The sequence below is a fragment of the Scleropages formosus genome, chromosome 10, assembly GCF_900964775.1.
Source record: "Scleropages formosus chromosome 10, fSclFor1.1, whole genome shotgun sequence".
Classification (NCBI taxonomy): Eukaryota; Metazoa; Chordata; class Actinopteri; order Osteoglossiformes; family Osteoglossidae; genus Scleropages; species Scleropages formosus.
Window position 1 is genome coordinate 21018886 of NC_041815.1, and position 27853 is coordinate 21046738.

At 45.6% G+C, this 27853-nt stretch overlaps 2 protein-coding genes across 5 annotated transcripts; one reads left to right on the top strand and one right to left on the bottom strand.

The window, feature by feature from the left end:
* Positions 1 to 1141: 1141 nt before the first annotated feature.
* Positions 1142 to 12610, bottom strand: ppm1na (protein phosphatase, Mg2+/Mn2+ dependent, 1Na (putative)). 2 transcript variants are annotated; one of them, XM_018748844.1, is made up of 7 exons: positions 11054 to 12610; positions 7041 to 7354; positions 5154 to 5725; positions 2627 to 2744; positions 2065 to 2179; positions 1639 to 1702; positions 1142 to 1350 (listed from the first exon to the last, which is right to left on the bottom strand). In XM_018748844.1, the coding sequence occupies exons 1-7, from the start codon at positions 11107 to 11109 to the stop codon at positions 1321 to 1323; spliced, it is 1269 nt and encodes a 422-aa protein (XP_018604360.1). In that variant the 5' UTR covers positions 11110 to 12610; the 3' UTR covers positions 1142 to 1320. The 2 variants fall into 2 exon arrangements, with proteins under 2 accessions (XP_018604360.1, XP_018604359.1); XM_018748843.1 differs by lacking the exon at positions 11054 to 12610 and having other exon boundaries at positions 7041 to 7449.
* Positions 10893 to 26886, top strand: rtn2a (reticulon 2a). Of its 3 annotated transcripts, XM_018748840.2 has the most exons (10): positions 10893 to 11027; positions 12279 to 12332; positions 13265 to 13813; positions 15840 to 16049; positions 19426 to 19633; positions 20122 to 20260; positions 22481 to 22550; positions 23520 to 23566; positions 24173 to 24231; positions 24854 to 26886. In XM_018748840.2, exons 1-10 carry the CDS (start codon positions 10997 to 10999, stop codon positions 24927 to 24929), a joined length of 1443 nt encoding a protein of 480 aa, XP_018604356.1. In that variant the 5' UTR covers positions 10893 to 10996; the 3' UTR covers positions 24930 to 26886. The 3 variants fall into 3 exon arrangements, with proteins under 3 accessions (XP_018604356.1, XP_018604357.1, XP_018604358.1); XM_018748841.2 differs by lacking the exon at positions 12279 to 12332; XM_018748842.2 differs by lacking the exons at positions 10893 to 11027; positions 12279 to 12332; positions 13265 to 13813; positions 15840 to 16049 and adding an exon at positions 16974 to 17073.
* The last annotated feature ends 967 nt before the right edge of the window (positions 26887 to 27853 follow it).

Genomic DNA, 27853 nt, shown 5'->3' on the forward strand with positions numbered 1-27853 from the left:
GTTCTGGCAGACGGTGCTCTGTAACACCTGTCAGAGGGGAGAAGTGTGAAGAGTTTGTGCCCCGGATGTGTGGGATCAGTGATGATTTTGCCCGCCCGCTTCTTCGTTCTGCTCTCGTGCAAGACCTGAAGGGTAGCAGGGGTGCACCAATGATCCTCTCAGCTGTCTTGACCGTCCTTTACAGCCTAATTCTCTCCAATCTGGTAGCCTTTTAGCTCCTTATAAAACCTTTTTTAAGATTTATTAATTTAGCCTTTTCCCAAGTAACTTGGGATTTTAATCTCCCATCAGCTATTACCTAGTAAGTACCTTACTCAAGGGTACTTCAGTTGGAGGGGTGATTCAAACCTGCAAGCTTTGGATCTAAAGGCAACAACTCCACCCACTACGCTACCAGCTGTCCCTGTTTGGGGCACTCTTTCAGTGTCGTTGTTGGTAATATTTTCAATAAACCGCAGCGCAGAACTTAGAAAAGAATAATCTGAACAAACCAACAGGAACAATTGTTAAGACTTGAAAAGAGAAAGTTGGGTTTGGAATCAAGATCCCGGTTAGGTCTCTTCTCAGAAAGGTCATCACCAGGGAGTGTTTTCTTTTTTAAATCCTAGATTTTTCCACCGTCTGCACAACTAAGGCTGCTTATTGGACTTGACCTGCTCAGAAAGTGCTCCATCCTCTCTTGTGTGTCCCTGGAGCTTTGGTGTACAGTGGTGTAGAGAACCACATTGCGTTATTTCTCAGACAGTTTGCACCTTCCAGAGAGCTACATGTGTGCCTCTTGTATAAAGTAATTAAATGGCTCCAAACCGCTTCTTTCATACAACTCCGTGAAGTGTTTTATGCTGTGCATTGGAGTTCTAATTTTATCTATTTGTTTAATTACTGAACTGTTTAACCACAAGACTGTCTTACTGGACCCGTTGCTGGAATATTATTATTGTTGATCTTTCTGTGTTGCTGCATCTAGTTGTATTATTCCAGGCTCTTTTTTGTGAAGAAATTGCAAACATTTTGTAGTTTTTACTTTTTTAATGAGTTACACTGAAATATGTACAAGTACACCTGCTGAAATTTAAATGAACGTAATACAAAAATGTTCAATATGTTTCAAGTACATGTTCTATTATATCTTATTCATGTCTGTCGGTGGGAAAGGATGGTACCTATTTATTGACTTGGGTCATTCTGCCTTTCATTTTCTGTATTTTAAACCAGTGGTGGGACTATACACTAACAGCCAGAGTCCCTCTTTTTTGGCTAATTTAGAGTTGTCACTATGGAGATGCAAGGCTGAAGATTTTGTTTCCATGGGAACTGCCTCTAGCTGGAGTCCTCCGAGCCACTGATATCCTGGAATGACAGGCAGGCCAGTGACATTAACATGTCATCCTTGTTGTCATTGCAATAACTGTTGATCCACGGTGTGATAGGCATGGTTTTCAATATTAATAATGGGACATTTTTACTATTCATTACTACATTCTGTATAGTTGCCTTCTTATATGTTCTGAGGGTGCAGGTGCCAGCATGTTACATGTAGCTGTTTTGGATGCTGCAGTCAGTGTGTTCATCTATGAACCTGTGGCAGTTTTAGGACGGCTAAGTTAGGCAGAGAGGACATTCTTGTATTTTTCTCACCATGAATTCCTGCGGTCTGTAGGATGCCATCTGCTTCTGATAAGCAGCTATAACACAGTCCCGCCTGCAAGAAATTGGATTTCAACAGGACAGCAGCTAGCAATGTAAAAGCACTGTTATTTTAAACTCAGCAGCCACACCTAACCTGAACTGGTTCAGTAGAATATCAAGGTATGAAAGTGTGAACTATGTATGCAAAACGTCAGCTCACATAATATAAACACAGTTGTTTTCCATTATTACAGCATTTTGTTTGTGTTTTTAGTTCTCTGCCTTGGTCCAGTTACAACATGGAATGTTCTGTATGGTGAAGTAAGTATGTGGATATCTCTTCCAGTAATGTCATATCCACAGGCCTCCTTCCCTGCCTCTGGACCATCCATCCATCCATCCATCCATCCATCCATCCATCCTCTCAGCTCTCACTTGCTAGTGATGCCGCCACCTGGTGGTAGACCAGGTATGTCTTCTGAGGCCACAAATCTCATTACATACAACAGGTCAGGGTCTTTATCTCTTGATCGTATCACCCGGAAAACATCTGCATAGAAATAATATTACAGAATCAATATTTTATCCTCTCCTCTCAAAGTTCAGAGGAAAGATACACAGAGCAAGAGATCAAATGAAATTAAGACAATGGTAGTGGCCTTAAATATAATTACTATACAGTAACATTACCAAAAAGATATTAACTCTTTGATGTTGCCTTATAGTGTCCATATTTTTGGAAACATCATTGTTTTTGCAATGACTGTGGAGAAAATGCTATATTGTTATTATTAGTTAGTTGCTTAGCTGATAGTTTTATCCAAAGCGACTTACATTATTGGACAATCTCAGCAGCTGTGTTGTTACTGGAGCACTTTGAGGTAAGGAGCTTGGTAAAGGATACTACTGTGGTACCGAGGCTAATCAGTATTTCTATTTGTATAGTGTGACACTGCCACACACCACACTCTCCTGTGCCTTTTCTGTTTTGCTGTACCTTCTACTTTCTTCTCAATAAGCTCCTCCAGGGCAGCCTCCTGTTGCAGAGTCTCAGGTGACACCCGAGGAGCACCAGGGAAGCAGATGATGATAATGCTGATATTGTCCAAACTGCCCTGCAGCAAAAAATAAGGTTATTATTGTCATTACTGCTTTTAAGATTAGACTATTTTGTAGGAATCAGTTTTTTTTTGTTATTTCTAAAGCAGCTTGATTTACGCTTCTAGGAAAGTTGTCTCTTTTTTGTCAGTTTGTTGCTTGGTTAATGTTTATATCCAAAGTTGCTTACCATGTCTCACTCATTTTTGCACCAGGGTATTTTTACAGGACCAGTTCATTATAAGTACATTACTCAAGGGTGTTACAGACACACCAAGGTGTGGAGCTTGAACAGTCTACCTTCAGGTTATAGATTCATGTCTTTTCGCACTACAGTTATCCTATTCTTGGCTTGGTGTAATACACTTAATACCCTCTCTCAACAGAACCTCGTCATCCAGTAGCTCACTGAAGTTCAGTACCCCAGTGATAATTACACTGGGACTATTTTCAGTATTCCCAGGAAGCGAAAATACTTTCCCAGGATTGTCAGAAGTTTAGGGGGGTGCGGTGGCGCAGTGGGTTGGACCAGGTCCTGCTCTCCAGTGGGTCTGGGGTTCGAGTCCCGCTTGGGGTGCCTTGCGACGGACTGGCGTCCCGTCCTGGGTGTGTCCCCTCCCCCTCCGGCCCTACGCCCTGTGTTGCCGGGTAGGCTCCGGCTCCCCGCGACCCCGTATGGGACAAGCGGTTCAGAAAGTGTGTGTGTGTGTGTGTGTGTGTGTGTGTCAGAAGTTTTACCATGCTTTTCACTTTCCGCAACTCTGGCACTAACCTTTTTGCCTATGTGTGTGAATGATTCAGGCTTTTCATCTTTTCTGCTGCGTCAAACCTCCTTTCATTGTCCTCTCACCATCGACTGGATTGGTTAACAAAGTTTTCTTTTAGATTTACTGTTTTTCAGGACAGTATATTTTATTTTGCAAGACTTGACCATCCTTCCTGATAATGGGTCGTAAAGTAGTTTTTCCATAGATTAGGATATTGGATTTTAATTTTTTTCTTTTTCATTATGGAAAATCACTGAAAAAGCAGTTCATGAAAATGTCCTTAGTACCGTTTTGCTTATTAAATTTTCTAGTTGCTGGGAGAGAACTTATGATCCCCTTTAATAATTTAATGCTTAAGTTATATTGTACCACCATTTTTCATTGCTATGTTTTCCATAACAACATCAGGCTTTGCATTCTTATGAGCGATGAAAATTGGATAATAAAGGAAAAATGCACAGGTTTGTGAGCAGAAAAATCAATGATTTTGAGTTTCAAAGCTTAATTCTTTGGCACATTACATATCCTTTGTCCCATATTTAAAAAATCTCAGTTTGACATGTGTGCCTTTCAAGTTTATACTGTACTGTGTCAGTCAGACTGCAGAACAGCCTTGATGGATGGAGATACGTGACAAAGTTGCGCAGAAAAGCAGCAGCCAGTTTTGAAGGAAAATCAGAAATGCAGCGGGAAATCGGAGGAGTTTCTGTCAAGTCACAAATCCCCGAAAAAGCTATTTCACAGCCAGAAGGCTTTCGGGAGCATACCAAACCCTGGCATGTCTGCAGATGCATGTGTATTGAAGAGAAGGGCTGACTAACTGGCTAATAAGATTACAAGAATTTGGCTGCTGTGGGGACGTCAGAGGATGGACGGGCCATCATGTGACCATAGGTTCTCCTAAAGCACAGAATGCTGGTACAGTTGTCACTGGCAAACAGGGGTTAGCATGGGTTTGGTCCATAGGTACCAAAGCAGCTTTGGGATCCTCGTTGGCCTCCCTTAATCCCTGGCCTGCATAGACTGCACCTCTTTGTGGTAATCCCGCTGCTTAGAGCACAGAAAATCCCTTTCGCTGGGAACAGGGAACACTGGCCACAAAAGGGTTCTTTATTTAGCCCTAATTTAATGTAGTTAAACGTTTTGATTCTGAAAGCTTTTTAAAATACGTGCTGTCGTGACATTGCTTTTCACGTGCGTGCTTGTCAGAATTCGAAAGAAACGGCAAGTTGACAAGCAGCCTCTGTGTTTAATGATGAAAACCTGCGAGCAGATCGCCTTGAGCCTCAAAGTGAGGAAAAGCAGTGTATTTAACCGCAGCAAAGAGAACATGTAGGCGAGTGAATTTGAAGAGTTAAGATGGGCTTCGATCTTTTTTACTTTGTACTTCTCCATCCCTGTGCCTGCTTTCTGCACAAATTCTGTAAGACTGCAGGCAATTGGCTTCATTAAAAATAGTCATTTGCACTTCTTCACAATAGCCAACAGGGCCACTTGTGAACTTCCTGCAAGGCAGATGCAGTCACAGACATTTCTAGGAAGAAATAATGAACTCGAAGGGGATCAGTCAAGTGAGCACTGGTGGCCTCTGCCCATTTGAGATCCTCCACCATGGAACCACATAGAGGCTGAAGGGTTTATCTCCCCATAGCCACTGACCTTGTAGAGGCAGAGGTCAATGACCTGGGCGCACACCTCCCGTAGGTCATCGGTGACCTGCAGCCGACTGCGCACGAAGGCGCATAGTTCCTCGTTGTCGAGGGCGTCCCACACCCCGTCGCAAGCCACCACCAGGAACTCGTCTCCTGGCGAACGCTCCAGCTCGCACACCTCCGGCTCTGGCGACACAAGCTGCTCCGTCTGCTTCCGCCACTCCACCTCCTTGAAGTCAAAGTCCCCAAGCGCCCGGGACACGGCCAAGGAGCCGTTGACCCTCTGCAGAGTGACGGAGCCGCCTGCGTTCTGGATGCGCTCCTTCTCACGTGGGTTGCAGGGCTTGTGGTCCTCTGTGTAGAAGCAGACTTGACCGTCGCGGCACAGGAGTGTCCGTGAGTCGCCACAGTTGATGAAGTAGATGTTTTGGGGCGAGAGCATGACAGCAGCTGCGGTCGAGCCGCTGCGGTCCCAATTCTCCTGACGCGACAAGGTGTGCATGTGTTTGTCGATTCGCAGGAAGCCCTCACGAATCCCCTCCATCACTTCCACCTTGTTTTCCTCCTCTTTTATCATCCCTAAGGACAGAGGGATTACATACTGCATTTACATGCCTTTTCCAAGAAAGGATGGTCACCCGCTTGTCTTCATAGTCCTCATGGGTACTCGTTTTGCATATCTTTGCTCAAGGCAAACAAAGTACCAAATGACATAATCAATTACCGCGAATCCACAGAACAACAGACAGTGGGCAAAATATATGCATTATTTTTGGGGGAAAAATAAAATTAATGGGGAAAAAGAGATTAAAGTTCTCTTTTAAAACACACAAAAAGGCACAAATAGATACGTAGAAATGTACATATTTGCATACGTGTGTATGTTTACACAGACATGTGCAAAACACACTTTCAAACGAGCCATGCGTATTGACCTATCGCAGAGAGCGTTATATATCAGCCAATCAGAGCAAGCCTAGCAAATGACGCGGGCTCAGTGCCTCCCTCCCGCAAAGTGTGCAAAGAAAGCTCTCATTTGTTTGCCTCGCAGCGTTAGTTACCCATTGTGCTCATCTTAATTTACTTCAAATGAAATTAATCATTTTGTTCATTTTCACCAGCACTTGTCTGGTATGGTATGCGGCGCTGTTAATTAGTTTCAAGTGCTGCAGTCACACCAGTTCCACAATATTATTATTAATTTTATAGCTGATTTCTTTGTTAGATGAAAATGTTCCAGAAGCAACCTTACACCGATTTATCCGTTTAGCAGGTTATTTTACAAAATTAGATGAAGGTGAGTTCCTTGCAGATATTGTTGCAAGAGTGTGATTCCTTCATCACTGCACCACCTGCTGCTCCTCATATGATGCAGTCAATAAGTTCCAAGACATTCTCCCATGGAGTACCGCTGATATAATGACTGTATTGTAACCACAGAAGCCAGTTTTAGAACTTGTTGACTGTCCCATACATAAGACAACTGGTCATACAGCACTTTAACTTTTCAGCTTACAGTGCAAAGCTCTGTACATCTTGTCATGCTAAGTAGCTAACTGTGTCTTCCTGGTTTATGACCACTGAAGAACAGCAGTGAGGAAAGTGTAGTTCTGATGTTTGTTCATTTAGCTGATACTTTTCTCCAAAGTGACTTACAGTGTTAAGGTACCTACAATTATTTATCTGTTTATACAGCTGAGCAATTTTTACTACAGTAATTTAGGCTAGGTGCCTTGCTACAGGGTACTACAGCAGGAGGTGGGATTGAAAACCTGTCACCTCTGCACCCAACGGTAGCAGTTCTAACCACTACGCCACCTACTGGCCCTGGCGTTTAAGAGATCTTGACGACCCTATGAGTAAAAGCCCCAGCTAATGGGAGAAGCAGCGTCACCTGTGGCCAAGATGTGATCCAGCAGGTGATGTGAGCAGTACTCTGCCACGGTGCTCCCGGCGTGCCCGTCAAACACAGCAAAGTAGCCCCAGCTGGACAGCTCTCCATCCATCTCAGGGATGCAGGTGTGGGCATCCTCCATGTGGGCACGCCAGCCCTGCATGCTGCCCACAGCATAGTTAATTCCCTTCTTGGTGCTGCCTTCTGCCATGCTCTTGTCCAAGATGGGCCGCTCCAGGTAAGGGCTTGGCGTGGCCTCCTCCTCCTCATCCTCCTCCTCGTCCCCCTTGGACATACCCAGCCCCTGGGCTCCCCTGAAGAAAAAGGCAACCATCCTTTCAGTCTCCTTCACAAGCTGTCGGAGGCAGGAGGGCACTTCCACATTGCTAGCCCTGCGTGATGTTCTCATGGTGCCGCTGCAGGTGCCGTTTGAATCCCTGCGACCCCACCCAACCACCGACCCTTCTCCCAGGTGTGTTTTCGCTCTTTCCTGCCAAACAGGTAACCTGTCGCTCTCACGGTTGCTGCTGCTCTCTTCTTCACTCCCACAGTTATTCTTCACCACTGCTTTTGTCTGAAGACACTACCCCACCTCTCCTGCTTCCCTTGTGCCGCCCTCTCCGGCCCGCAGATCCTATTGGCCTGTCTATTTCCGTTCCCTTATCCCTCGACATCATTTCCCATCCACCTTCTCTTTCTGCCTTTCTCTTTCCTCCAGTCTTTTTCTTCCTTCATTAATCTCCACCTGCTTTATCGAGCTTGGATTATGGGCTTTCCACCCCGCGGGCCTCCACGTGTGTGGAGAGTTTTGTAACCGCCTTGCCGAGGAGCTCTTTGCCCTCACGGTGCTCTAGGTCGCTAAATCCACAACGTGGTGAATCACCCATTAGTCAGTCCGTGTGCTGCGACTCTGCAGCACCCCGATTAGTGTTCCTGGCAGGTGTCCACTGCTGATTCATCTAGTAGCTACCTTCTGAGCAGCTAGAAGCAGAAACTATAGAATCAGAATAATTCCCACATTGATGACAACAAGCATTGATACTGTAGTGCACGGCATGCTGAGTTGAATGGGGTGAAGGAGGACTCATGGACACCGTTCATTGCAAAGGTTCATTGGAATACCAGCACACTGCGAGAGGTAAAGGCGCAAACAGAGGGACATAATGCTCTTGGTCCGAGAACCTCTTTGCCCTTTCTCTGCCCAACAAGCACTAACCCCTCATAATCCCTATCAACCCCTTCAGCAGCTGGACAACTATTTTACATTTTTCCCACAATTCCAATTATTTATAACAAACATTTCCCTCTCAAACGTGACACTCCCGTGGGTTGTTACGATGCTTAATGTTGCACTTTGAGTGATCACTGGTAAACATTTATTTGTTTGGCAGGTGTTTTCTTCAAACCAATGTACAGTGATTATTAACCACTGTTCAGCTCACAAATAGTAAGTATACACACACACACACACACATTTTCTGAACTGCTGGTCCCATATGGGATCGCGGGGAACTGGAGCCTAACCCGGCAACACAGGGCATGGGGCTGGAGGGGACACACCCAGAACAGGACGCCAGTCCGCCGCAAGGCACCCCAAGCGGGACTCGAACCCCAGACCCACGAGAGAGCAGGATCTGGTCCAACCCACTGCGCCACCACACCCCCCGCATAGTAAGTACATATACTTACTATTTTCACATTATTATTTACTCTTCATTAAATCATTATGATTTCCCTTTAATTATGCTTCACTTTTGATTATGTTGTTCATTACACAGTATTCATTTATGCCTTTTACATTTACTCATCTAGCAGACCCTTTTTTTCAAAGCAACTTATAATGTTAAGGTTACAATTATTATTCCAGTTACAAACTTACAACTTTTTATACAGCTGGGTTATTTTTTTTCTACTGGAGCAGCTTAGGGTAAGTACATTGCTCAAGGATACTACAACTCGAGGTGGAGCTCAAACCTGCAATCTTCGAAGCTAAAGGCAGTAGCTCTAACCACTATGGTACCAGCTGTCCCAGTAGGTATGGTCTTTTGTTTTTATACAGTAGAGTCAAGTAACACACACCCATTCACTGACATACCCACACTCAAGGCAATTTAGAATCAACAGTCCACCTGAAACACATCTTTGGACTGTGAGAGGAAACAGGAGCACTCACAGGTAGCCCACACAAGCACGGGGAGAATATGCAAACTCTATGTTGACTGACCCAGATTTGAACCCACATCAGAATGCATAGCCCATCCAGATTTTGAAAAACCAAAAGAAATGGGCGAAGCTTCTATACCAAATATGAGATTTTACTATTGAGAGGTAGAAATTAAATGAAGAGTTGGTTCCACATTAAGATGGGCTCTTTGGGTTCATATGGAGTCAGCCTGGTACTTTCTAAGACTGCCTTTCAGTCACAAAAATTATGTCATATTCAAAGCTTCTAGTTATATAGTACAAAATTCCCTATTTATCACATCACAGAAATGGCAATGTGATTTACATTTACCCAACACTCTTGTGAAAAGTGACCTATAATGTTAAACTACATCCAGTGATTTACTCATTTATACACCCAAGCAGTTTTTACTACAGAAATTCCAGATAAATTAAATAACCATGCAGATCTGTTATGGTGGTATTTCTAAGGGCTTCCTCATACCCTGTCATAATTATATGGACAAAAAAATGGATAAAGTGTATTTACAGACTTCAAAAGTACTTGTACACTTATTGGAAGACAATTATATGATTTGAGACAGATTCAAATCGCAGTGATACAGATGAGTGTGTTGAGGGACGGGACCCTCTTAGAAGAGAAAAGGTCTCCAGCTTGAGTCATACCTAGGATTCTCTACGTCTCATGTGTGCACCGTGGTCCGTATGGTATTCTTCACCACATACTAGAGCACCTGGTTGAAATTCTATACCACGTCTCTTAACTTCGGAGCCTAAAAGCATGAAAAATGTTCCCATACCACCCGTATGGCGGGAAAAAATTGGAGAGTGCCTCTGATTTTATTATAAAGGTGCAATAAAGTACACTCGCTATACTGCTTCATCATCTTCATTCTCTTCTTCCATTTGTTGTTGGCCTTCCGCAGGCTTTCTGCTCATGCAGAGGGCGGCAGACACCATGTGACCGCTTTTAATTGAAAGAGTACCTCTTGGCAGGACCTGGGGGTGTCTCTGCATCTGCCAGGCAGGACCCAACAAACATCATCCCCATTTTCTTCTACAAACATCTAAACCCATCCACAATTGCTTTTTGTTCATCTTAAGGCATTTCCTAGTCAAATAGCTGCTGTATTATATATTTCATTCTCTTCGCTGTCAGATGGTAAACGTTTCCTGGTTTAAACCATGCGTGCCTTTTATTTAGTATTAAGAATCATTATTTGGCTGTTATTTTTAAACGTCGCTATTTGTCGTGCGACACGTTCATTTTCTGTGTATTGATTCTGCTTTCCTTTGGTTGCCCGCAAGCCCTAAAATAACAAAGAAAAATTCAGATTTAAGCAGACAAATGAAGAGACAGGGCCATAACACGAACAGGCGAGTTAAGATATAGAGAACTGTTCATGAATGGGCAGATGGAAGTGTACATGCACACACACGCCCACACGCGCACACACACACCCTCTGTCCTGCTGTTTCCCTCTGCCCTCTGTGCTCCTGCAGTTATTGTGCTGTGAAAGGGAGAGGGGGGAGAGGAGGTAGAGAGGGAGGCAGGGAGGGAGGGAGGGAGCGGCTGTGCAGTGGAAATGAGCGAGAGAGAGCGGAGAAAGGAACGGCGTGACGGCAGCACACCGGAGGAAGAAGAAAGGGAAGGAGGGAGGGGGACGGAAGAGGAGCTGGACAGAGAGAGAGGGAGGCACAGAGAGAGCGGAGGGAGCAGCCAGGAGAGGGGGACTCCAGTCTGAATGGGCCCACAGGAGCCTTGATGGAGCATGGGCCAGGTTCTAGGATTCTCCCATTGCAGTGCGTATCTGTCCTTTGTCTCCTACCTGTCTGTCTGATGTCCGGCTTTCAGTCCGTCTCTGCAGCCGCTGTTGACGATCATCCTCCGCCTGTCTCTCTGTCTTCACGGGAGCATGCTTTGTGATAAACACATGGGGATGGGCGGGACCACAACAGCGGTGAATGTGCAGGGGCCACCGCTTCGGCGTCCGTTCTCCTGAGCGTGTCTGTGTCGGAGCGTGTGTCTGTCTACGTGCGGATGCTGATGCGAGAGGACGAGGGGCTGGGGCAACGTGTCATTTCTGCGAGTCGCTCGCTCCTTTTCCACGGTGCCGTCACTCGGACCCCCGCGGTGTCGCCTGACTAAAGGCGCCGCATTCAGCTGGGCTGCATTTAAATGCAACCGGGGCCACTGATTGCAGTTTCAGGAACCTCCATCAAAACTGGTTGATTTATTAGTGGCTTCGTGGCAACTGCTTTTGACGCCTCTTCTACTCAGCGCAGCAGGCCCAGGGATGGGAGGGTTTAGTGCAGAGTTCACACATTAGTTTTCATGAACATTAGCCTCCCACACCACGATGCAGTCCAGTGGGCAGCTGGCACAGACACAACTTGCGTAAAGAATCAAACACGTTGGCAAAACCTGGGCGATCCGCAGCATTTATGCATGAATAATTTAACTGTAGAGATCTGATTACTTCATTTTTCATACTCAGCCAGCACCCATAGACTCACTGCGGGTATTTTTAATAGTGGGCAACCATTTTGTTTCCCAGGCCAGTGAGTGTAACTACGGTATTTTGCCTGGACAACGAACTCGGCAGAGAGGGATGCTGGAGTAGCTGTGATGCTGGTGTTCTGGCGCGCTCCTGGAAATGTCACGGACCGGTGATTCTGAACTCCGTCTATTTCTGGCCCTGCTTTGCGTGCAGTAATTGTCCTCTCGGGTTGGAGTTGACTTAAGAATATTCATGCGAATTGTTTGTCTTATCTCTTCGGCTGGGATTTGCCTGGACGTCCCTATCTGAGCGGGGGGATGAGGCCGCTGCCCGCTGTGGACTGTCATCCCGAATGCTGCTTTAGAATTCAGTTAATGGTGTGAGAATTTGCAGTTCAGCTGCCGTTTTTCCCTTGTAATGGCCTGTGTCAAACCTCCGCACTGTGACTTATCTCTGTCATAACTTTACTCTTTTCCAAGGCAACGCTGCAGTAGGAAGCAAAATGCACCATAACTGTAGCATTGCTGTTATGTGCCTTTCTCTCTCCCTCCAGAGGAATTTGGTTCTGTCTCCTCGACACCTGACTCTACACCTCCCTGCACTGATGGTAGGGATTCTCAGCCACCCAAAGTGGCTTCAGTTTCATCTCTTCGCTCAGTCAACCAGCAATTGTACATTTTGACCTATGGTAGTTTGGAACACCAACTTGTAACTTGAAGGTTGTTGGTTCAAGTCCTAGGTAGTGCCCTGCTGCATTACCCTTGAATCAAGTATTGACTTCAGTAAAATAAGGGTCCACTATGAAATTGCAGCTGGTAGTGTAGTGGTTGAAGTTGTTGCCTGTGTATTCTAAGGTTGTAGGTTTGATCCCCACCTCTTGCTGTAGTACCCTTGAACAAGGTACTTACCCTAAAAGTGCTCTAGTAAAATTACCCACCTCTATAAATGAGTAACTAATTGCAGGTGTGTAACTGTAATAATTATAACCATAGCATTGTATGTCACTTTGGAGAAAAGGGTTAGCTGGGTGAAAAAATGTGAATTGCTTTGCTGGCAAAGTAGATGTGAAAAATATCTTGTAGGGTGAATGGGTAATGTGGTAAGTTCTCTAGATAAAAGGACTGGTAAGCAATAGAAATGGCATCTTATTTCCACAGGGCCTCCTTTTTATCAGAGTTCCAGTTTCCCTTTGAGTTGAAGGGTCATGTTATTAAAGATTTTCATGTACTACAGGATCTGCAGAGAACTTAGGAAACAACTGTTTCAGTTAATTGCAGGTATTACTCCCAAAAGCATCTAGCATCCATTGTACCATCATATTTTATCTCTGTACCACAATATGTCCTTCAAAACATTATCATTTGGAAGATCAGTGTTTCTGAATTCAGAATCCAGATTGATTTGTTCATAACAATGAATATTTATGTTGATAGGACAATTCTGACACCTAATATAGCTGTTAGTAGGTAACTTACGGTAGGGCTACCATTGTTAAAAAGTGTAAATGTTGAGATAATGTACAGTTCTCTTCCATTCCAGGTGGAAATGAGGAATCGGACTTCCCAGAGTTGCAGACAGCGCGGGAGTGGTCTGAGGAGGAGGATGGCATTGAGGACGAGGAAGGGGGTGCTAGCAGCCCCTCGGTGTGGGGAACCCCTAGGCAGAACTCCTTCGAGCTCACCTTCTCATACATCGCCTTTTCAGAACCGGAAGGGGGTGGACCCTCTCGGCGAGACTCGCTAGGAGGGTCGAGACGCAGGGGCGGTTCTGGGGGGCGGGGCAGTCGCCCGGTCTTAAGCCGCACGGATACTTCAGAGACCGTTCCTCCACTGGACTCGCCGCAGGCTGAGTGGAACCCCCATGACTTTTTAGCCGAGGAATTAGAGACAAAGGATGAACTGGAGGACGAGGTGGAAAGGAGAGAGGGACAGCCGGCTGAACCCCCAGCCAGCCTTGACTTGAGGGTCCAACGCTGCTCCCATGCTCCAGCTGCAGAGCTTCAGGACGAGAGTCCCAAGACTGAGAGCAGCAAACAGGTGGAGCTCTCCCAGCTCACCCTGCATCACGAGCCTTTGGACTCCCACCAAGGTGAGGATCTAGAGGATAACCGTCAGGATTTAACATGTGAAATAAAGTGAAGATGAGTTACACCTGATCACTTAATGACAGACAGCTGCATTTTTGTCAAGCTTTTTGCCGACCGGTCTGTATTCGACCTGCAGAGCTGAGCCTGTGCTGTAGCTCATACTTAAGGGCACTTGGAATGAGGCCTTCCTTGACCAAATTCATCAAGTCAGTTATAGTTTTTCTTAGAAAGCCCAAGAAGAGGCACTTCGAAAGGTTAAGAGATCTTGAGCTCTAATAGTAACACTTCTAAAATGTTTGTAGTGCTTATTTGTAAGCGAGCGCAAAATAGCACAGTAAGAATATTGCTGTGATGATAACAAGAGATCCATGCCAGCAGAAAATTAGTCACTGAAAATAACTTGTGTTGGAACAGCTTAAATTATATAAGGGGACAGTATCATGTACTCTCTCTTGTTTATCGGGCACATCATTTGTCTTTGTGTTTAAATGTAAAATGTGAAACAGTTTGTAATAATGTCCACAGAAAATTACTACAAATAAAGAATTAATTGACACCCTGCCCGGTGGAAAACCTGGGGTATTATGCTAGTATGCAATGAAGAAATTCAGTTTAGTATATCCAATGTACATATATTGTGCATGCAATACTTTTTATGCACTGTACTATAGTTACATATTGTGTGCATATAAACATGGTTTCGGTTTCACTCTGTTTCACATAGTATTTACTACTACATCTGCGTTTTATTGCAGATTTGTTAAATAAATATTTGTAGATTATTTTGAGGAGGGGTGCTGTGGTGCAGCAACGCAGTGGGTTTGGCCTGTGCCTGCTCTCTGGTGGGTCTGGGGTTCAAGCCCTGCTTAGGGTTCCCTGTGGTGGACTGGCGTCCTGTCCTGGGTGTGTCCCCTACCCCTTCCAGCCTTGTACCCTGTGTTGCTGGGTTAGGCTCTGGCTTGCTGTGATCCTGCTTGGGATGGGTGTGAGAGTGATATTTGGAGTTTTATACCATGCAATATCTGTGTATGTAATACCATATATAGATGGTGATACAGAAGGTAGCACTTTTGCATTCAAATGTGGATATGAATCTTCATCAGTCTGTCTTGAGTTTCCATATTGTCCCTGTGCTCATGTGGGTTTCCTCCCACAGTCTAAACACATGTTTTTTCTGGTAGGTGTTTGATTCTAAATTATCAGCCGTGTATATGTGTTAAATTGTTCTGGTACATAAATGGATGTATTACTGTATTGGAGAAAAACGTCTGCTAAATGAATAAATGTCAATGCATTATTTTTAATGCAATGTTTGGTGTCTTGGGGGACGCGGTGGCATGGTGGGCTTGGCGTGTCCTGCTCTCTGGTGGGTTTGGGGTTCGGTGCCTTGCGACGGACTGGTGTCCCGTCCTGGGTGTGTTCCCTCCCCCTCTGGCCTTGTGCCCTGTGCTGCCGGGTTAGGCTCCTGTCTGCCGTGACCCTACTCGGGACAAGCCGCTTCAGACTGCGTGTGTGTTGTTGTATGGCTGATGCATTAGCATTTAAGTAACTTTAAAAAAGGCCGTACACCCACAGGATCTTTAAATTAACATGGCGAAGAATAAAGAAAAAGTCTCTCATTTCGATAAGAGTTTAAATCAGTTGCTATACAGAAAATTATTAAAGTGCATAAGGTACCTAAGAACTGGATATACCATGTTGTATTTATTCTGGTTTAAAACGTAAAAGTGCCACATTCTTACTTTATTTGATAAATGGAAATAATACTGCAGATCTTTGTATGTTATTATCTATTAATTACTGCATAGAATTATTTGATAGAACTACATAAAAAAATTTTAACTTATGCTGGACATTTCTGTGATGTGATCCTGGAAGACTTTGATCGTCATCACGTTAAAAATATATATAAACCTAACTGCCGTGTCCCCATATTATCCAATGACCCTCCAAAATGTAAAACATTTTATTTTACTTTCTTTGTGGTGAGATGTGATGGCATATGGATGTAACTGTGTTTCTCCACAGTTCTGTATGAGGAAGCGGGCTCTCTTGTTGCCATGGAAACTGCAAACACACTTCTCATGGAGGTACAACCAGGTGGAGGGATCACTGACGTGACTTCATCCACTCCACCTTCTTCTATTGGTCAAAACACTCAGGAAGCACCAGGCCAGGAGCGGTGGTTCTCAACGTTAAACCTGTCTGAGGACACTAGCCAGCGGATCCAAACAGCGAGTAAGGCGCTTATTTCCAGTTCTTTGATAATGTATTGTCTTCGTTCTCAAAAAAATGTTGTATGACAGCTGAAACATCTGGAATTTGTTCCAGGTTTGTGTTGAATTTGTTCACCCTGCATGTGATAACTGAGTTGATACAGAACACTTCATGACCACGTCCCACACTTTATCTGGTTATATGCGTATTGTATGTGCAATGTGAGCGGAACAAGGACGTGTCTGATACACGAATGTTTTAATCTGTAGTAGAAAAAAGACTTTCCTCACTTGCATGTTAACATTGTAGGGGCAGCAGGAGACGTAGTGGTTTAGAGTCATCACCTTCCAGCGTAAGGGCCCTAACCCTACCTCCCGCTGTCATTTCCTTAATCAAGGTACTGAACAAAAAATTGATACAATAAAAAATAACAGCGAGAAAAGTTGGGAAAGCGTGAAAAGGGATCTTGATCAGTTCGATATGCAGGTACCTGTGTCATCTGCATAAATAGGTTATTTGTTGACCAACTTTAATATTGCAAGTTGCTTTGGCGAAAGGGAGCTGCTGAATAGTTTGCTCTATATGAGCACTAGGCCTCTCCTTCAACATGACAGTGGATATTACAGCGTAGCAGCCATCAGCTATTTGCATATTTGTGGCCTTTCTGAAGTGTGTGTAATGAATGAGTCACATATTATTCAGTGTTTCTCAGCTCATAGACTGAATCTTTAGAAACGCTCAGATGCTTTAATCTCTGTGGGGAAAAAAAAAACATTTTTCTTCTGGCATTGTATTCAAAGGTGCTACGAGTGGTTCTGTTGCAGCTTTTTTTGTATTTGTGTCTTTGCGCATTTGTGCGACTGTGCGCGCCTCTTTGGGGCTGGGCGTGAACAAGCGGGCAGATATAATTAGGCTGCCAGGACTTCCTTACTGCTGACAGGGCAGCAGTGGCCAAAAACAGCCTTGACTGCCAGAGAGAGAGCAGATAGGGAGAGAAGATTTTGGTGGGGAATCTCCAAGGCAGCAGTCAAAATGACAAACAAAGGTGAGTTCTGTACAGGGAGCTGGGAGATACGGGACTTTTCATCGTGAGCGTCTGAACCGGCCGAGCACTGCAGGATGGCGATGTGGCTCTTCACGGAGCAGTTTAGCTGTCGCAAGTGATTCTCCCCTTGTGAAACATCTCCAGGATCTGCTTTGTTTCAGTGCATAGCGAAAAAATTACAACTGGACCCAGGATAGAACCAAGGGGGATACCAGTAGTCCTTACCTGACCTTGTATGAAGATGTCGGTTTTCATAGAGTGTGTTAGTTTCACACCATGCTAAATGGTTTTCATAGAGCACTCATGCATGAGCCCCGCACTGTGGTAAGTTTTACGTGTCGGTCCTGTGAAGATCCTATGTTTCATGAAGTCACGAAATACAAATTGTAGTGTTGTTTGCATTTAGCAAAGGCTCAGGACATCACGGAGCACCAGATTCACTGTGGGTGGCAGCGGCTCTCCAGCTATATTTGTTTATCTGCATAAATTCTTATGCCTTTAATTGCAGCTCACTTATTCAGAAAGCCATGAGAAGCCCATTCAGACAAGCTAGACATACCAATGCACATGTAGTTTGAAATGGACTCAGCTTAAACAATGTCAGTACATCTAAGTATAGATGTGGATAAGTATAAATATTGGATGGACATATAACACGTTTGTTGTTTTTCAGCTGCGGTGGTCTATCTCGTATCTTGTTTTATTCGAAGGTCGATGTGGAGTGCAAGTGGTTGTGTGCGCAGTCGCTTGAGAGAAGTCCGCGGAGGAGCTGTGCGTGCTGACAAGGGACAGGTGTCCGCTGTCACTCTCAGGGTTAATGCTTTGGGTGTAATGCTCCAGTTGGTCTGCTCATTATTTAGTCTTTGAAGACCAGGTGCAAAGGAAGCCGCGTAAAGCCGGCGGCTGATTGTGGCCTTTGACGCTTTCTTTTTCAAATGGTTTTCCTGAGATCCTGCAATGGAGTAGAGACATTCTCGTGGACCTGGAATACTGTGACGGACCAGGAATTTTGTGATGGACTAGGTGCATGCTGAGTGGAGCGGGGGCATATTGACAGATTGGAGGCACACCGATGGGCCGGCGCCTACCGACAGCTTCAGAGATGACTTAATAGGTTAACATTTGTTAGAGGCCACAGATAGTGCCGCACATAGGCATCCAAGTTCCATAGATCTTCCAAAAAACTAGGCTCTAGAAGCACGTCAGTGCTTCTGCTGTTCTACGAATGGCTTGATATGGACGGCAAAAGGATTGCAACCGACCTTGAGACTTTGTTGTCATCTTTGAAACAGTGGTGCAGGAAACACTCTGGAACGGGACTGAAAGGCTCCACGGGATTTGCGAAGGGTTCACTCCACAGCAGGAAAGCTGGTGCTGCCGAATCTGACGTGCAGAGTCACAGTAGTCCCAGCGGACATGCATGACGCCAGCGGTGACAGCAATTGCTGTATGAGAGAGTAGGAGAGCCAGACGGAGGGGGGCTAATGTGGAACTGTGGCAGTGGGGCTTGAGTACTGTGAGCAGGTGCTTTCAGTGGCAGCATTCAATTTCTGGGTCTTTCGCCCACCCCACAGCTCACACACACACACACACACACACACACACACACACGCACACGCACACACAAACACACATTAGTCCACCATTTCCATTCTGCACTTTCTATATTTAGCAAAGCCTGAACTTCTCCAGCTTTTCTCCATGCTCCCACACACCTCTCCAAGGACCTTTGGTTGCTCCGGCACTAGAGAAATGTGAAGGATCCCAGCCTTAACTTCGGCTTCACGTTCAAACCCACCGAAGAAATTCTTGGCATTATTTCCTGTTCCCTCCTCCACATGTCACGCATGTCCTTCTGAAGCACAGCCATGAGTCCTGAGGGATGGCTTGGGTCTGGAGCGAGAGGGTTATCTGCCTCATCTCTTTCAGTCTGATGTCATGGTATTCCAGTGTAATCATATCCAGCCCCACTTTTAGAATAGTTCCTGTGCCCCTGTACTGAAGTAACCTGGTGTTCAGTCATTTTTTTTTCCTCCTCCATTTCTATCAGACTCCACTGCAACATGTCTGTTTGCCCGTTGGTGGCATAGTGGTTAGAGTTGCTTCCTGTGGCCCTAAAGGTTGCAGGTTTGATCTCCAGCTGTAGTATCTTTGAGCCAGGTACTTACCTAAATTGCCCAGCTGTGTAAATCAATATTTTAAGTCACTTTTGAGAAAAACATCAGCTAAATATAAATCCTCTTTTTCTCCGCCCCTTTCCTGCTGATACGTGGTGTCCTGTTCTTCTCTTTTCCCCATCCTCACCTCTACTCCCCATGCCGTGTGTCCCTCCGTGGCCTGGCCCTCCTGCAGTATTGGACCTGATCTACTGGCGGGATATGGAGCGGACCGGGGTGGTCTTCACGGGGCTGGTGGTGGGCCTACTGTCCCTGTTCCAGCTGAGCATCGTCACCGTGGTGTCCACGCTCTCTCTGGCAGTCGTATGCTGTACCGTTATTGTACGGGTCTACTACCACGTGCTGCACGCGCTGCAGTGGGGAGACGGCGTGCACCCCTTCAAGTGAGTGAGCCGTGCGCCACGCATCACACGCTTTCCGAAGGGACCTTCGGCAACACTTTCGCATTAGTACGTTTCCGTGACTTTTCTCTGTACACATTTCACAAAAAGCACGGATTGTGAATTATTATTATGAACTAGTGTTCGGCGCACAGAGCTGCAGCCCGTATACATGAATATTAGTAGTGCATCTTGTTTATCACTCGCTAATCGCCACCTTAAAGAACAAACTGCAAATCTTAATTCCTTCTCAAATAAATGGATTTATCCAAATTTATCTGTATGCTTATAATAGCTTACAGTTTCTCTGTAATTCAAGAGCACAGCACAACCCTTTCTGGAAGTTGCAGCCTTTTTGATACAAGTTCCTTGACCTCTGTGCCACCAGTGACATTTACATGGATGGATGGGTAACCCAAAGGCCAAATATTTCATAAATGTTTGATATTTTGACAAGCGGATCACTAATTTTATGAGTTGTCGCTGGCCAGGTGGTATCTGGACTATGACATCAGCCTATCGGGGGAGAAGGCCGAGCACCACATGCAGCGCATCATTGTCCTGACCGTCTCCGCCATCGCAGAGATGAAGCGGATCCTCTTTGTCGGCAACCTCATTGATTCGCTGAAGGTGCGCGGGCTGAAGATAATTCGCACGCCTGACGTGGACAGAAGAGGCAGCAGAAAGGGGATTTAGTGAGGCTGACAACGGGTGCACACTTGCGTGGAAACATAGGCATCCAAAAAAACGACTGCTACATGTGCTATTCCCAAGCTCTCTCTCTCTCTCTCTTTCTCTCTTTCTTTCCCTCTCTCTCCACGGACCCCCACCGCTAGTTCTTCGCCATTGCCCCTTGCCTCTGTTCTATTTAAATCCACTTGTACATATATACATGGCATGGACTCATATTATGTTTGTGCACCATTTGTCCTCACCCCCACCCCTTGCTCGGGGCCATGCCGTTATCCTGTGAGCGAGCGTTCTGATTGGCTGTATTGCCAAACGTACAATCGCTCTCGCTGCTTTCGCCCATTAACAAAATGCAGTTGAGGCATGAAAATGTTTCGCCGACTGCTTCGCTGCCAAAGGCTGACAATTGTTGGGGTAATTGGAGCAATGATGCACAACTTACACTGGAAACAGCCGGCAATTGAGCCTGGCTGTCAGTAAGAAGACTGAAAAGTGCAACACAATATTTGCACCTTTTCACCCCCATGTCTTTTCTGCGGTTCTTCTTCCTCCATTGCCCTTCCTTTCCATCGCTCTATTTCTCCAAAATCCCTTGCATAGCTCTCTCACGCTGTTGTCTTATGTAACGCCTGAGCCGTCATTCCACATCCATCAACAGTAGATGTCCTCAAAAGGCACCGCAATGAAGGCATGGCAACTATTCATTGTTAGTTATGGTGAAAGCCCAGCAAGTGTTATCAGAGAAAGAGATGTTCATATAGAGATCCTGCCCACTAAAGTTGGTTCTACATTTATTCATTTAGCTGACACTTTTCTCCAAAGTGACTTCCAATGTTAGTCTATGTACAATTATTTACCCATTTATACAGCTGGGTAATTTTAGTGGCGCAATTGATGGACAGTATTTTGTTCAAGCGTATTACAGCCAGAGGTGAGATTAAAACCTCCAACTTTTGGGTCCAAAGGCAGCAGCACTAACCTTTATGCTACCAGCTGTCCCCAATTCTTTGTGACTGACACAGACACCAGGCTGTAAATCAGAAGAAAGTACTCATCTGTCTCTAGCACTAGTTGAGATTCAAAGTGCCCCCATCGTTCCAGTTATCTGATCCAATCTCACAGACATACGATATGGGACTCGTTTGACCTTTTGCCGTGTCAGAGGTCATGTCAGACGAAAGATTCACATACCAAAGGCAAGTGCAGCGTGGCAATGCGGGAAACCCAAGAGGCACTGCATGACTTTTGTGTCCTGCTTCCTCTGTGACATTATATATTTTCATATGCCACCACTAAGCTGTCAGAATAAGATCCTTTTATTTATTTTGTTCTTATTTTGGTGTTCATGTCAGAGAGACTTCAGTGTTCAAAAGCTGCAGGGTCTTTTAGGCTGCATTTATGGCAGCAACTGATTTGCACATAAAGAACTATTTCAAAACTCATAAGCAAGACAAATTAGTTACTATTATAATTATCACTTCAAACACAGTTTTGTTAACCATTTGTCCAAGCCAGGGTCGCGGTAGTCGGGAGCTTATCCCAGAAGCTCGAGGCACAAGGCAAATCAGAGGATACCGTAGATGGCCACACACTTATGGGCAAATTAGGGGGACCGGTTCACCCGACATGCATATTTGGACTGTGGGAGGAAACCAGAGTACCCGGAGGAAACCCTCAGGAACACAAGGAGAACATTCAAAGTACACACAGCCTGGGCTGGATTTGCACTCGAGCAGGCTAAGCACAGTGAGACAGCAACAGTATAGACTGCTCCACCATGCAGCCCCTATTATAATAATAATGTCAGATACACAAATAGGGAATTTACTCACCAGTAACAGGAGAAGTTGAGCTGGACAGTCCTAGTATAGTGTGAACAGAGTTTAAGACTGATAGTAGGTGATCAGGATTAGTCTATCCAGAATTTTGTGCACCTACTCATGCGATGAACATCGGTGCATAAAGTGAAAAGAAACAAACTAGGTTTATTTAAGAATCACATGTATGCAACTATGTCTCTTTCTCCTAATGTAATGTACAAAATGTATTTCACCGAGATGTAAGTCGCTTTGGAGAAAAGCGTCTGCTAAATGAATAAATGTAAATGTAATTGCGATGAGTTGTGCCTTCCACCCTGTAATTGGTTTCTCTTGTGGTTAGTACCTGGTGCTGGCGTACTTGCTGACCTTCGTGGGTGCCATCTTCAACGGACTGACGCTCCTGATCATCGGTAAGATCCCTTTCGCTAGGCGCTCACGGGCTCTGGTCTCTTGCCGTCCACCGCCCTTCACATGGACGCTACCTTCTTGTTCAATACCAGCCTTGTACACCACCTCTTCGCTCTACTCCTGATCAGTTCTCCTCACACTGACATGACACCTAGTTATTTTCTGTGGATCCCCTCTTGATCCCACTAGCCTCAGAGTTTGCTTTTTTGCTTCTTTTTGCCTCATTGCACATCTCCAGGTGGTCCTTTGCTTATGACAGGTCTCTGTTCTGATGACCCCATCGTAAGTGCACTTCTTCATGAGTCCCTAATCCTCTTATTCTATAATAATATCAACCACAAGGATATATGAACAATTAACAAGCATGAGTGCTATTTTGTATAATGGGCTTTGTTATATTTTTTCACTAATTTCCCACATTTTTCGTGTTAAAATATTGCTAATATTGAATAATACAGTATATAAATACAGGACTGTATTGTAATTATATTTTCATGCCGCACTTTTATTTTCTCTTGTTTATAGAACTCCTTTCTTTCAGTTTTTTTTTTTGCTTGTTAGCCACCGTAATCGTCGAGAGACACGCTGACCGAGTCAACGGGAAACGTGTGCGTTGCAGTAGTTCGGCCAGCCGACGTTACCGTACAGCACGTGGAGCGGCCGTGGTTAGACGTTATGACCAAACGTCGAGACTCGGAAATAAAATAATAAAGTTGATGGGACGGCTGTCGTGTCCGGGCTGTCATGAGTCACGCGTCCTAAGTCGAGGACCACCTGTACTCACACACCACCCTCATTACACCGTTGTGAAAGTGGCCTTTAATGGAAATTATGAAGTTATTTTTTTCTTGTTCTAAGTTTGTAATAAGGTTTCGTTGGAAAAGCAGAGCAATCAGCGTATGAAATGCTTATTTACACTCTAACCTATTAGCATTTGCATGGATGAACGTGTGTTCGCTTTGCCTCGTCAGGTGTGATCTCCCTATTCTCCCTCCCACTGTTCTACAAACAGCGCCAGGTAAGAACTCCTCTCTTGCAGTGAGCCTCTCTAAGTCACCCAAAGCCAGTGATGGGTGATGTACATCAACAGCATAATATCATTTGCAAAGCTTTTACATTGTTTTGTCTTTTGAGGTGTCTTCCTCCCTGATAATCTTGTTTCCTGTCCTGGTGCATTTTCTCATCCTTCCTTCTGCTAGACCGTGGGACATTCCACCCTTTTTTGCTTAGGTTATACCTGTTGTATGGTAGTATTTAGATGTCGTTGGAAGGTTTTTTTTTTATAACAAATGCACAATGAGGTAAGGGGCGGAAGACAAGTTTTCGCAGGAGTCTGGAGTTAAGGCCAGACGTGTCCCAGGGCAGTGGAGCACACGTCTCGCTCGTTGGCTGGCAGGTTCTAGACAGGGCCTTCCAGTCTTTGCTCGGTGTCGGTATCACCTCCCTGGTGATACACTCTACCGCTTCTGTAAACACATACATGACTTACAAAGGGCTCGCAGCTCACACACCTCACACCGCCGTGGAGATGCTCAGGCCTCCCAGCTGAAAATATTAACGAGGTCGACACTAATCCAGTTTTTTCCACGAGAACGACTCAGTCACGCTACCCTTTAAATACCAGGTGCAGGTTGACAGTATTCTAACTTCAATCAAGGCTCATGTGGACAACATCAAAGATATGTGAGTATACCCTCATACGTGAATAAGTGGAATTATCCTGTTCGGTTTTTATTTATTTATTCTGTTGCAGAAGCTTGCGTGCATCATTTTTCGTGAGTATATCTGTGTACATACAGGCCCTTCCCTAGCATTCAAAACATTGTATTGCTGTTGCCTTTGGAAAAAGATCCAAATGCATGGAGACTTCCTTCATCAATCATCGTTTAGAGCTGCTGTAGTGTGCAGAATGTTACAAATAATGATCCAGTAGTTATAAATCGAGAGGTGTCATTCTCTATCGACACTTCAGTATTCCATTACTTCGTTGTTCAGAAACTAGGTGTCTGCTATAGTCATTTTGATAATAGATCATAGGAAAGGGAGCAGTGCATAAGGGCAGATGGTAGTCTTGTGGTTAAAACTGCTGCCTTTGCACTCAAAAGATCACAGGTTCAAATCCCACCTGCTGCTGTCATACCCTTGAGTAAGGTACTTCCCCTGTACTTTAACTAAAAAAGACCCAACTGTGTAAATGGATAAACAGTTATAGGCAGTTTAACTTAAGTTGCTTTGGAGAGAAGTGTCAACTCAACAATACATAAATGCAACTCATGTATTGTGGCCCCACCTTCTTCTGCAACAGATTTCACCGGCTGCTTCAAGGTGGCTGTCCAGCACCAGATCCCACTCCCGGTGGAGCCAAGCCAAAAATAAAATGAAGCAGGGGGAGGAGCTACAGGCTGTCACTCACATGTCTTATCGTGCAGCCTGTGTTCCGGAGGCTTGGGGTGGAGGGTACAGGGAAAGGCGCAGGGAGAAAGGGAAAAGTGGACATTGAAGGCCTCAATATTCACATATGGCTTTTGAAGATGGAAAAGTTTAAGACCACGATTACCATTTTTTTTTTTGTAACGACACAAGTATTGTCACTGGTCCAGTGAAACGAAACACTCTAGATGAGTAAGAGGAAGTGTCCGGGGTTGGGCAGCTCCTTCAGCAGGGGGGCCAGGGCTGTGAACTGACCTCCTGAACACTGACTGTTGAAGATCGGAGCGGAAGCGGGTCTTCGCGCGGCTCCCGTCCGCACGCTAACTTGGGTGACACTGTGACCGTTCGATGGGGAACCGGGACCTTTGAGCCGAGGAAAACCGAAGTCTGAGAACTACTGAAAAATACGCGTGGCCAGGTGATCCCGTGGACCCCAAGACCAAAGGAAGGAACCAGACTTGATAGCAGGCAGCCTGGAGCGAACAAATGAACTTACAGCTTGCTGAGAGTGCAGCGAAATCCCGGCACTGTCGCCGTTTTCCTTCTCTGCGTTTCCTTCTCCTGTGACGTCAACCCAACATGTGCGCGCGCGAACACGGATACAGCCATCGACTGTCGTTCTGCAGAACCCCCCGCTTTGTTACTTGAACACAAAGAGCAGGCTTCGCATATAATATGATCACAGTTTTTAATTGATTCGCGGAAGGAAGCAGACGCAGGGCTTATAATAAAGAATTACACGCTGAGATCAGCTTACACAGGCCTCTTGGAAAGCGGTTCTGCTGGATCGCGCCTCGAGTCTGCGGTAGTTCTTCTCCAAAGGGGCAGACACTCGGAGAGTCATCATCCAGCATGTGGAACTGAGTAGTCATGGTGACCCGCCTTATTTTTCAGCTTTTTTTTAAATCGCTGTTGACTCCGCTTTAGTCATTTTCCGCTCGCTGTCAGACTTGGCAAGGCGATGTGCGCTCTCCGTCCACCGGGCCCATCGCTGCGGACCCTCACGCCGCTTGTGCGGCGGCCAGTTGGCTGACTTAAGGCCTCGCTGTGGTCGCGGAGTGATGTCAGTCATGTTCCCCTGCCGGAGACCACCCAACCGCAGTCAGTACATGACAAAGCTCAGTTGCCCTCATACTCGTCCTCATCGCTTGAGCATTCGCCAACTCCAAAACAACCTCAGAACATAGTCGGTAAGTTTTTAATTTGAATCATGCTTCCCAGCATCCACGAGCAGACAGGCCTGGCACTAGGAGTGGTGTTCATACCAAAGTTTTGGAACCAGTAACCACTTCACCACCCTTTGCAGTTTGCGAACCGATGAGTTGTGTGGTGCTGCAGGGACCCAGGAGTGGGGTGACACACCGTTTGCTGGACTGGAGGGGGAACGCTAGTGTTGTCAGCAAACGTGTAAGAGCTGTGTAAACGGGAGTGTAAGGCCAAGCAGGAACCGCGTGGGTGCGCAGCCCCAGTCTCCCCAATCAATGGTTTCCGGAACATTCCCAGGGTGCCTTTCGACAAACAACTGATGAAAGCCTTTGAAACGCGTCGTGACTCATATCAGGCCAGCGTAGCGAGGGATGAAAACTTGCTCTTGCACCCCTGTGTCCTGTCTGACCGCAGACAACCATCCTGTTCTAACTCTGTGCCAATGGACTGTAAATGCTGGTGTCTCACTTGGGAGGTCAGTCATATTTTGTATTTTTAAATCAGAAGCCAGTCTGTTTTTTTTTTTTTTTTTTTTTTAATTCCTCTTCCAGGTGAGTGAGGGGACATATGGGCGTTTCCAGCCCCAGGACAAGGATTTGATGACCGGTTTTAGCAATCTAGGTGAAATGTGCATTTTTGCACACAGTTCGACAGCGACAAGGAGGACATAAGCTGTGTTACCAAAGCGCTACGATGAGGAATGTCGAATTTGAAAAACGTCTGTCTCCCGCAGGATGTCACAATGTCCGGTTTACCTCAGTATTTTAACCTTTTCCACGACGCTGTCTATTACAACAGGTCAGTTAAAGCTTCTTGATCCACATGGGGGGTTGGCTGCAATAACGGAGTAGGTGCCTTTCAGTCTGAAACCACAGCAAGTGTGAATTATCCTATTATGTATAAAAAGAGCTCCGCCTCTTTGGTTCAGCCATCATTTGGCTAGTAGCCTCTCACTCTGCTATGGGGTCCCATCCTCCTTGTTCTGTTAGAACAGAAGCTGCAGCCCTAAATCATCTGCATGTCTGCTGCTATGACCCTCCAACACGCACGCCGTTTACCTCGGTGGGTGTATTTTAGCTTGCCTTAATGTTCCCACCGTGCCCATGTGCTTTAATTTACTCCGAGTGGCCTGGCTTTGCTCTAATCCCGCTCACCTTCGGGGAGTTCAGCCCGGGTGTCTCGATCGCATCAAGTCCGACCAGTCGGGGGAACCGATTCCCAGGATGGTGCCAACATCCTCCGTCCAAGCCGTGCGGCCCCCTGATCTGAGTTTGGGCCACCATTCGGGCACTTTTCAGCTGTGTACGGCATTGCTGTCTATCGAGCCTTAGGGCTGTATATAAAAATATATTTTTTCCTGGTCGCAAGCTAAAAACAATTACAAATGGGCATTACAGAAACAAGTCATTCCTATGGCTGAGAGAGAGCGGTCTCTCAAAGGTTTTCTCTTGTCTTTGGAAAAGTGTAGACGATGTTGTCTCATCCGGACAGTGGCAGAGGCCATCGCTGTGCCATCACTGTGCCTGGGACTCATTCAGTGCGGAAGAAGCTGCGACAGCACTGCGCTGCACCGGTGCTCCCTGAGAGGAGAGCCGCCAAACCCAACGTAGACTGGGAGAAGGACGGGCCTCATTTCTATACCGACACACCGATTATAGCATTTTTGTAT

Excerpts from the sequence above, each read along its gene's own strand:
- ppm1na (XM_018748843.1), bottom strand. The coding sequence starts at position 7,449 with ATGAGAACATCACGCAGGGCTAGCAATGTGGAAGTGCCCTCCTGCCTC. Across the intron at positions 1,703-2,064 it reads GGTGGCGGCATCACTAGCAA|GCGGGACTGTGTTATAGCTG; the intron begins GTGAGAGCTGAG and ends AATTTCTTGCAG. Across the intron at positions 1,351-1,638 it reads ACAGACCGCAGGAATTCATG|GATATCAGTGGCTCGGAGGA; the intron begins GTGAGAAAAATA and ends CTGTCATTCCAG.
- rtn2a (XM_018748840.2), top strand. The coding sequence starts at position 10,997 with ATGGGCCAGGTTCTAGGATTCTCCCATTGCA. Across the intron at positions 13,814-15,839 it reads GCCTTTGGACTCCCACCAAG|TTCTGTATGAGGAAGCGGGC; the intron begins GTGAGGATCTAG and ends GTTTCTCCACAG. Across the intron at positions 24,232-24,853 it reads GTGGACAACATCAAAGATAT|ATTTCACCGGCTGCTTCAAG; the intron begins GTGAGTATACCC and ends CTTCTGCAACAG.